Raw genomic sequence first — 10,571 nt, 5'->3', positions numbered from 1 at the left:
GCTGTGACAAAATGATTGATTCCACCATATGGTCTCAATCAGTGAGGGTAAATTTTGCTCAGAATGCTGAGGGGGAATCCCTCACTTGTCCCTGCGTGTTTAACTTCACCCAATTATTTAATGGACGCTTGTCCTCTCGCCTCCTCATCTTTATTCTCTGCAGGAGCTCTTATTGCTGCACTCTGAAGGATTGTCTCCTTTCCCTCTTCCTCACCCGTCCTCGGTAATTCCTGTAAAGGGCAGTTTTGGGGTCGAGGTGCCCTACTGTCCGAAGCAGTAAATCCAGGGTTTTGTTTTTGGTGCGTTTTCTTAACGTTTCCTTCACCATGACAGCATCTTGTTTTACTAAATATAAGGGTCCAATATGCTTGAGGCTGAGACTGATCCTGTAGCTAATTCAAAAATTCAGAAAACTTACAAGTTGAGGGGAAAAAGTGATTCTGATATTCAGAAAACCCCATGAGTTTGTTAGGTGAAATAAATTATTCTTTAGGTCTTTAGAGACTAAATCACTTGGAGGTTTGAAGCGAGTGTTCTAGTATAATTACCTGTAAAACATGTGTTGGCTGCTTTGTGTGCTTGCTCAAAAATAGCATCAGTTAAAAAGAACAGATTGTTATTAAGTAAATGCGCCTCTGTGGTTTATTTCCCTGAAAACACAAAGAACCCAGATTGGTTTGTGTCAGGCAGGCTTGTTCTCACCCACACTCTGGTGGACTGGGGACTCTAAATGGCCTGCAGGTATGAATAAGCGTCTGCACGGCAACTCTGAGAGCCTAATGACTTTCCCACCTTCCTGCCAGTGCATGCTGGGAAAGTCTTCATCACCCCCCACACCCCCTGCCACCCTACCACCACCCATGACCCTGAAAAAAGACGAGCGGCGAGGAAAATAAAGGAAGTGGAAAGAAAGAACAAAATGTATTTTTTTCACTCCTCCTCATGCGTTTTCACCTCCAGTGCTGATGTTTTGTCCTTAAATAAAGCCTGTGGCGTAGAGATCCAAGTAATTGATTAGGACATCAAAAAATATATATAAACCTGTTATCAAGGCCACAGACTCAATTTCTTATTGAAATCTTCTTTTGTTAAATGGTTCCTGCACGTTCAGGTGAAGATCAGACTTGACAAGGACAGGCCGGGTGACTGAGATAATTGTGCTGAGCGTGCCCTTGTTCTGCAGTCAGCCTTTATATTTGTAAGGCAATTAACTAGATTAGAAAGCATAATCAATAACGCCACCCTGTGCAACCCTGCTGCCATCTTCCCCTCTGGAGAAGGAAAGCTCTCCTGTCACAGCCCTGTTGATTCTGCATTTTCTGCTACGTTTCTGCTCAAAGCCTTTCTTCCATGTGGCCTTGACTTTTTAGAAATTTATTTAGAAAAATGTGGACAACTTGGGAGAGTTTCTACTCCATTTTGCATTTTCTTTACCCTTTTCAAGCATCTGGAAGGTAATTGATTCTTAATTGATTATTCACCACAATGCACATAAAAAGAAAGGCATGTGTCATTTAGAGATAATCAGTGCACCACTATAATAGGAAAAAAGTATTTGTGGGAATCTGTTGTGTGGAGAAAAGTCTTGATTTCTTTATTTTTTTTTTCCTTTTACAGTCAGACACAGTTGGAAACAAAGAAGTGCTTCATACAACACCCATCATACCAGGCTGCTTCCTTCAAGAACAGACTTAGTGCATCATTTCTCTTCTTAAATGAATTGAATGATGACAGCATCAGGGTGAGATCATACCCATCTGTCCTTAACCAATTTCTTAATGTCACTGTGTCCAATGTTTGAAGACACAAGTAATGTGGATCACATTTGTGTCCTGAGGGATGCTGTAAACCCTTTTCCAAGGTGGAAAGAAACAAAATGCAGCAGCTTTTATCTTGAGAACAGAAATTCTGTTTTTATTTACTCTTGCCACATGTGCAGAACCTTGCAAAAATAAACCACGCCTCTTAATTGTTTTCATATTTTGTCACATTATAGCCACAAACCTGGTATCTAACATGTTGTCTCTTTTATAAAAAAATAATTAAAAATCTAACATGCTGCATGTATTTGTATTCCAGTCTTATCCATAAATATAAACAAGCTTAACCTCATTAGTTAACAGAGTTGTGTCTGTTTTAATCTCAATAATAATAAAAAAAATACAGCTACTTTCTAAAGATCTCAGAGGTTTGCTAGAGAGCGTTAGAGAGCAAAGAGCATCATGAAAACCAAGGAGCACCAAACAGGTCGGAGGTCAAGAAGTTTAGGCCAGATTAAAGTTATGAAGCAATATGGTATTGCACATCTGCAAACCAAGACATGCACTTGAACTGACAGAGCAGGCAAGGAGATTATATTAAAAACATCTAAGAACTGAGGTGGAAGTTCAGATCTAGTTGAAGCCCAGACTTGAATCTAATTGACAATCTGTGGCAAGTCTTAATGTTCAGACTCTCTACATCTTAATGTTCAGACTCTCTACATCCAATTTCACTTAAGACTTTCTTTCACCTATGATAGCAGAGGAAAGTGGTTCTTCTACAAAATATTGACTACAAATGCACACCACACTTTTCAGGTGGAATACTTTTGCAAAGCTCTGTGCAAGTTAGTTTTTGCAAACCAAGACAACAATCTATTTATTTAGAATGTTTTAATTTTTAACGTGACTGTCCTGATGATTAATCAGTTTCACTTCACTGGTGTTACAGATCTACTTCCTTCCCGTTGATTATTTAATTTCGCTGCGTCTTTATCTCCTCGTTAAGACTTTTATTGGCTACCTCAAGCATTTTTCTTAAATGTCCGCATGTGCACCCGCAATGCAAACATGAGTTTGATAAAAGCACATCGAGGTCGCGCCTGGCATGAGCTAACAAAGTCTGTCCGGGAGGGGAAAAGCACACCGTGCCGTCTGAAGACAACTAGAGAAGCGCGGGAATCCTCCTTTTTTTTCTGCCAACTGCACAAGACCCGATTTATAGTGAAGAGTGATCTCACCATATGCGCTGTGGTGGGATTCAGCGTGCCACTACAACACGCACACAGCGACTGCGGCTCCGCTCTTCCCAGAACACCAAAACCTGAGGATACAGGACTTTATTCCAGATCGACAGCGGGATAATCTGTAAGTTACGCCTCCCTTTTTTTGTCTTTTGTTGAGACTGGTGGGGGTTTTGGTGCAGGGGACTCGAAGGATACTGCTGCCTGTTGGTGCACAAAGACGCGCGGGTCCTTGTTGGATTCAGTCTGCAGTCCACTTACCACCAACTGCATTGCCACACAACCGTGGGAAGAGAATGTGTGTATTATGAAACTCTGCGCCCGCCTGGAGCTTTTCTCCTCAACTCTTTGTGGATCATCACGCTTACGTCCGCATGTGGAGTGCAGATCACCACTCTCTGAAACAACTACAATGTGGTGCGCAAAGTAAAGTGGGGGAAATGTTGCATCCGAGCGGCAGTGGACGGGCAGGACTGTGACTTCCAGAGCGTTCCCGCCGACCCGTGAACGCCGCACTCGATGTGGAGCTTGTCGCTGTCCGACGCGCGTGTGGTGCTGAAATTTGGATGATGCCCAGCCTGCGACTGCAGGGCTGCCGCTCCCTGCACCTGAACGAGGACAACGGCCGCTTCGTCCTGCTCGCCGTGCTCATCCTGGTGTACCTGCTGTGCGGCGCTGCGGTCTTCTCGGCCATAGAGAGGCCCTCGGAGCTGCGGGCTCACCGCCGCTGGAACGGGACGCTCCTCAACTTTAGTGAGACCTTCAACATCAGCCTGCAGGAGCTCAACTCTTTCCTGCGGGAGTACGAGGCCGCCATAGCCGCCGGGATCCGGGCTGATGCTCTGAGACCAAGATGGGATTTTACAGGAGCTTTTTATTTTGTTGGAACTGTGGTGTCGACTATAGGTGGGTGATGTTTGCGGCGTTCACTCAATGCCTTGACCTTTGAATCCATTTTGTTGCAGGCACATAGTGGAGAGAGGAAAAAAAAAAAAAGTCAACACACACTTGATAAAATGCCAGGTTTTACGGTGCAGATTTAAAAAAAAACGAGAAAAAGGTAATTCAGTTCTGAACTTTTTCAATCTTTCATGTGACTGATAGCTTGTATGAATCATCTGAAACTCCTTGTTTGAGAGAAAATTCATCTAAAATAAGATCTAACTCCTATTAAAGTCCTTCTGATTAATCCCAAATAAAGTTCAGCTGTGCTAGAAGGAGATTTTCTTTGCAAAACAACACAGAAAACTATAAAGACATCCATATTGCAGAGAAAGAAAATGTTGCAACTTAACATTTCTGGGAACTGAATGTGGGGCTGCACAGTGGCGTAGTTGGTAGAGCTGCTGCCTTGCAGCAAGAAGGTTCTGGGTTCGATTCCCGGCCTCGGTGATTCTGCATGGAGTTTGCATGTTCTCCCTGTGCATGTGTGGGTTTTCTCCGGGTACTCCGGTTTCCTCCCACAGTCCAAAAACATGACTGTCAGATTAATTGGCCTCTCCAAAGTTGCCCCTAGGTGTGAGTGTGTGTGTGTGCATGGTTGTTTGTCCTGTGTGTCTCTGTGTTGCCCTGCGACAGACTGGCGACCTGTCCAGGGTGAACCCCGCCTCTCGCCCGAAACGTTAGCTGGAGATAGGCTCCAGCAACCCTCCAGACCCCATTAAGGGACAAGGGTGCAAGAAAATGGATGGATGGATGGAACTGAATGTTCCCCCAAAAACCAGTGATAGAAAGTGGCTAGCTAAGAGCATGCAGCTACATTAAGTGTCTGCAGGAATTTCCAGCAAGTATTGATGGTGTTTAAGATGTGAGTATATGGAGGACAAACGTGGCAATATATGAACTTTTTCTCTGAAAAGGACACCCAAGTTTAGTGTAAATGAGCAAAAAGCCACTTAAAGTCTCACAATAAGCCCAAAAATTATTTTAAGGTCAGAAGTGAAACTCCTTGTGCCCAGAAGAACACAGTGAAGCATGGTGGTGGCAGCATCATGCATTGGGACCTTAGCTAGGTTCCAAATTATAGTCAAAGTCGACCCAAAAGCATGAATTACATCATCTGAAGGAGACTTAAGTGGAGAGACGGCAGACGAGAGTGAGATTTAAACTACAAAATGGTTTGAAAAAAGTTCTGAACAGAAAACGTTACCATCAGAAAGAGTTGAAAGCTTTTTGTAAAGAACAGCGGACAAATATTATCAGATCAAGACGTGTTGTTGGTAGACTGTAGTGATCTGATGGAGCCAACACAAAGTACATGTTCAGACCTATTTTGTTTTTTTTTGTTTTTTTATTTAATACACTTGAAGTTTAAAATGAACGAGTCACATGTTGATTTAAACAAAAGTTTTGAATGAAAAGGAGTAGCTGGAGGAAAGAAATCCTATATAGTCTACCTATAGTCAGTTCAATATGTTAGCAAGCATCAATCAAGATAACTCTTTAAAAACAAAACAAAAAAGCATATATATATATTATCTTTGTAATGATCCAGCACTCTACTTGCTTTCATTTCCTTATTTTGTATTTCCCCCTAACAGATTTAAGATTACATTTAAAGAGAGCTGCACAGGTTAAGGGGCATGCCAGTGGTGGAGAAAGTTCTGAACAATTATCTTGATTTCATTTTTTTAAACTACAAAAGGCATGTGTAAACAGTTTATATCCACGGTGGTGGCTTCTTCTCAAAAACACAAGTTAGAAGGTGTCCTAAAGCTGAAAATGAGGAACCACCTCACACTGAGACGACAGTAGAAATGAAGTCATTTCAGGCCAGATGGGTTTTGGAGCCACATGTCTTTCTAAATGGTTAAATAATCATATCATTACTTTCAGTCTGGATATCTGAGGGACTGGAGCAGTCTCCCTGTGGATCGCTTTCTTTCCGCTGGCTCGTTCGCAGAATACCAGATTAAACTCTTCCGTTTTTTTTTTTTAGTTAGCTTTTATTTTGGTCGTGTGTTAAATTTTTGGCTCTGATGGACTTTTGGAAATGGGGGCAACATCTGACTTGTTTGCCATTTGGATTCGCTCGCTCATCGCTGGCTATAGGACAGCACCCATGGGTGCAGCCTCTCTTTTTTTTTGTCACATTTCTCATCAAACTAACAGGAATGTCAATGAGAAGCCCCGTCTACTCTCCTCCCCCCGTTTAACATTTACTCATGCAATAGGTCAGAAAAGAGCAAGTGTACCTCCCAGGGCAACCCAAGGGCCAACGGTGTGACGCTCTGCATGCCTGATGGCTCCGACATCCACTTTCCACCCAACTACAGTCCTTTCAGAAAGTATTTAGTTCCTTTGTTTCACATTTGTGATGTTTTGTAACCTTTAAAGTATTTAGTAACATCTCATGGGGTTCACCAACGCAACGAAGCTCGTAGCTGTGACATGAATGGAAGAGTAACTTTTAGTTCAGCCCTCTTTTACCTGGATACCCCTAAATGAAATCTTCTGCAACCAGCTGCCTTCAGATGTAAACGCAGATTGGTGGATGTTTCAGAAATTTACAATCCTAAACACATTTTTTTCTTCAGTAGGGACAGGAGAACAAGAATTCATTGTCAAGTAAAGTTTATTTTTATAGCACATTTCAGCAACCAGACAGTTCAAACTGCGTTGCATCATAAAAACATCATGCAGCCATCATTAATAAATCAAGCAATAAACATTACATTTTGCCAAATAGCATCAAAATCAACTTTTCACTTACTACTAATCAAATGCAAGTCTTGATTTAAAGGAACTCAGTGTTTCATTCCAGAAAAGCTCCAGATTTGAGGAGCATAGAAGCTGATTGCTGCTTCTCTGTGTTTGGTTCTGGTTCTGCAGGTGAAGAGCAGACCAGAACCAGAAGACCTGAGAGATCTGGATGGTTGATACAACAACAACAGCAGATCTTTAATGCATTTTTGTGCTGCGCCACAGGAAGATGAATGAAGCTTCAGATAATATTTAGCACCTTTTACTAGAATTACAGCTGTAAGTTTATCGAAACGGAAACATTTGCCAATTTCACTTCTCTCTGTGAAAAGCAATTTTAGAATCTTTCCACAAATTCTCGATTAGAATTAGGTCAGAATTTTGACATTAATACAAGCCAGATTCCATGGCTCTGGTTGTATATTTAATGCTGTACTGATAGAAGATGGATCTGTGCCTCGGTCACATAGAGCTTTGTTGTTCCTGACAGGTTTTCTTCAAGGATTGACACACATTTACGATAAACCATGACCAGTTTCCCAGTTCCTGCTGAAGAAAAGCTGATCCACTCCTTTGTTTCACTAGATGTGTACAACTTCATTTTGTCGACAGACTCGTACCTGAGTTGTGGATTTCTGCAGCTCCTCCAGTCAGCATGGTCACTCTCAGCTGTTTCTCTGATTAATGCTCGTCTTTCGTAGTATCGGTGGATGATCGTCCCTTCCTTGGTACCTTTTAGATACTTAGTGGTGCAGTTCATCAACTATGTGGTGTTTAAAACATAGAATATTCTTAAATCATCTAATCTAACTTTAAACTTTTCTACAGTTGTATCTTTCACCTGTCTGCTGTGTTCCTTTAAGGACTAAAACAATTAATCGGATTAATCGTGATGAACTGAGTATTGAAATAATTGTCAGCTAATTTAGTAATTGATTAATTGTTAACTTAAGTATGCAAAGTAAAAAAAAATGGGCCACATGCTGAAAAAACATATTGAGAGCAGAGATTAAGCTAAAACTGTACAAAATATGTGAACATATTTTGCATTTAAGGTAAAAAAAAAAAAAGAAAAACCTTTATATGTAAATATGTTCTACCCAAAACTCCTCATAGTTTTAGCTTCAGCCAGTTCAATAGGAATGCTGCAGATTAGGCAATAAAATGTTTAATTTATAAACGAAATTTAATTTCTTTTTTATTTTCATCTTTTAATGTGTGTATAGTATTGCATTAAAAAGGCTTAAGTGGTTGATTGAAAAATCTGTAGAATGTGCCATTTTTTTATCTGATCAATTGATTAATCGCCAGAATAATCGATTACTAAAACAATTTTTATCTGCAGCCCTATTTCCTTTGTATTCAAAAGGTTTGTTCATTACTGCTCTGAAACAAATCTATGAATCTTAGGAGTTTAATCTAATGTGCTCATATGAGATTTGACTTGTGAGGCAATAAGTTGCAGCTGATTTTATTTTGGTGAAAGATGAATACGGATGAAGTTCAGACGACAGATTTTTATTGATTTATTATCATTTCCCTATCACTTTACCTACTTTGTGTTGCGTTTTCTCATAAAATCCCACTAACATACGTTGGTTGTGACAAGACAAAATGTGAAAAAGTTGAATGCATACTTTGGCGAAGCCCTTTGGACAGAGAGTGAATATAAATGGATGAAAACAGTGCAGGTTATAATCAAAGCTGACAGCAGCTTTATCTCAGACCTCGCCCTAAACACAAACATATATTCGTATACGTGCAACATGACGGCATACCCCTGGCTACTACTTTTAATTGAAAGCTGCGGCGAGACAGGACGTGAGAGGAAACTGATGGTCATGTTTCGCTGTGATTCCTCAGGGAAAATTGGATTCACATAGGCAGAACTGTCACAACTTTATTTACTGTAGACCTGTCAGGAGAGCTTTATTGGCCCTCCCACCTTCCGCTCTTGGTTACACAAATGCACTCATACGCAGCTCTCAGGGCGACCGCGCACTCAGCCACAGCAGCTGTGTTTGCTTACATGTCTGTGGCAGGTTGTCCTCCTTTGTACTTTAGTTGTCATGCAGCATCACTGTCTTCCCTGACAGGTAGATTATCTAAAACTGACTCAGCTGCTCGGGTAAAGGAGGGAGTTAAAGTGAGATGTTAATATTCCGTGTTTCTCCAGTAGTTTTTCTGTTAGATTTCCTCTTGGGATTTCATCCAGCTTTGATCTCCTCCACCAACGTCGTCCGCCGGTCTGCGTATGCCTGTCATTTGGCATGCTGGTGAGCTGCTGATATGAAAGGGATTCGAGGACCTCCCCACATCACTTTTTATAAGAGCGGCTTTCCCCCCCTGTGAGCTCTGGATGCTCCTCCTAAACACTTCCTGTCTCTGACTCAGCTGTGGGAGAGGCTTCAAATCAGCAGTGACTCTTTGCTCCCCTTGATGTGCCTCCATGGTATCACTTTGAAAGATAAAAGCAAAGCTGTGGCCACATGATGCGGTTGTTTGCCAGAGGTTTGTGCTCAGGATCACTGACTATTAGGTGCTTTCAGGGATGCGTTGTTGCAGGAATACAGGAAAGATTGTCCACAAAATGCTTTCTCGCTCAAATGGGGTCGAAACAACTGCAATGTTTGCTGACTTTAGATAATCGGAAATGAGAACATGTGCTGCTCTGTGGCCTTTCAGTGCATAACGGGAGTTTTCCTCCAGCAACTACTATATTATTCTTTTAGGCTGGTGAACCCATCAGTGCAACATGGGGTATTTTTGAATTAAGAACCAGGTAGGACTTTCACTATCTTTTTCAAATATAACACAAGCTGTTTCATAATCTTAAGTCATTTCCTCTAACAAGCCACCATCCCCTCTTAACCCCAGAACAGTAGCACATATTTTGTTCCTCCATCCCTAATTTATATTCAGCTGTCAGTCACTTTGGTGCATTAATCACATCTCTGTTAAAATGTGCAAAACATTTAGTGCTCAAAATAATTCATGTAAACTGTAAAACTAAGGCTGCGTTCACACTGCAGCCTGAAGTAACCCAATTCCAATTTTTTGGACGCAATGCGATCTGTAGTGTATGTGATCTTTTCAGGACAGTCTGAACAACACAGGTTTAATTTTTATCGAATGCGACCCAGGCCTCTTGGATATCCGATTCGTATCTGATTCAAATGTGACGACCAGGTCGCGTTCATCCGACCTGAACATCACTGATACGCGACAAATGTCACTATTCTGTGTCCTGATACTCGCAAGTGGGAAGAAAAACAACCGTGACAGACTATAACGAGGATTAAGTTGTTAATATGCAACAACTTCATATGTGTAAGCTATGCTCCACCGTTAGCATCCATATTTACTTCCGCAAAACGCCGAGCACTACTTCTTCTTTATGACGGTTGGCAAAAGATTTATGTATGACGTTATTGCGCCCTCTACTGCGCATGAGGGACGCTTTCACGTTGTTAACAATTCACACTGGAGAACACATACAGGTCGCATATTTGGAAGTGTGAACGACCACGGTAAAACAAACAAAAAAAATCCGATTTGACAAAAAAAATCGGATTTTCACTTCAGGCTGCAGTGTGAACGCAGCCTTAGTTACCCTGTAAACATAAGCCACTTGCTCAGAGTGGATAGTTTAATCAATAAAAGCAAGTATTCATGTCAATGAAAGTGTCAGTTGTAAATGAAAAGTCCTGACCCAATTGCTTATAAGCAATATAGGCAAATGGCTTTGCCATGTTTCCATTATGGCAGCTCTGTCATGAGGCGGTGGTTTACGGTGAGTGAGATGACGCTTAGGCCCAGGTTGTGATGGAAAATGATGAATTTAATGACAAGGATCAACAACAAG

The 10,571-nt window shown here is 41.4% G+C and overlaps 1 protein-coding gene across 1 annotated transcript in view; it reads left to right on the top strand.

Moving 5' to 3' along the window:
- The first annotated feature begins 1,623 nt into the window (after nucleotides 1-1,623).
- The window catches only part of kcnk12 (potassium channel, subfamily K, member 12), a 49,140-nt gene continuing 40,192 nt past the window's right edge, over nucleotides 1,624-10,571 (top strand). The window contains exons 1-2 of the mRNA XM_008429921.2: nucleotides 1,624-1,741; nucleotides 2,713-3,910. Coding sequence (XP_008428143.1) covers nucleotides 3,571-3,910 — 340 coding nt within the window. The 5' untranslated portion in view covers nucleotides 1,624-1,741; nucleotides 2,713-3,570. The remainder of the gene's footprint in view (nucleotides 1,742-2,712; nucleotides 3,911-10,571) is intronic.

This window comes from Poecilia reticulata, linkage group LG15 (assembly GCF_000633615.1).
Source record: "Poecilia reticulata strain Guanapo linkage group LG15, Guppy_female_1.0+MT, whole genome shotgun sequence".
Taxonomy (NCBI): domain Eukaryota; kingdom Metazoa; phylum Chordata; class Actinopteri; order Cyprinodontiformes; family Poeciliidae; genus Poecilia; species Poecilia reticulata.
Note: the sequence above shows the minus strand (reverse complement) of the source record. Positions and strands in the feature narration are given on the sequence as shown.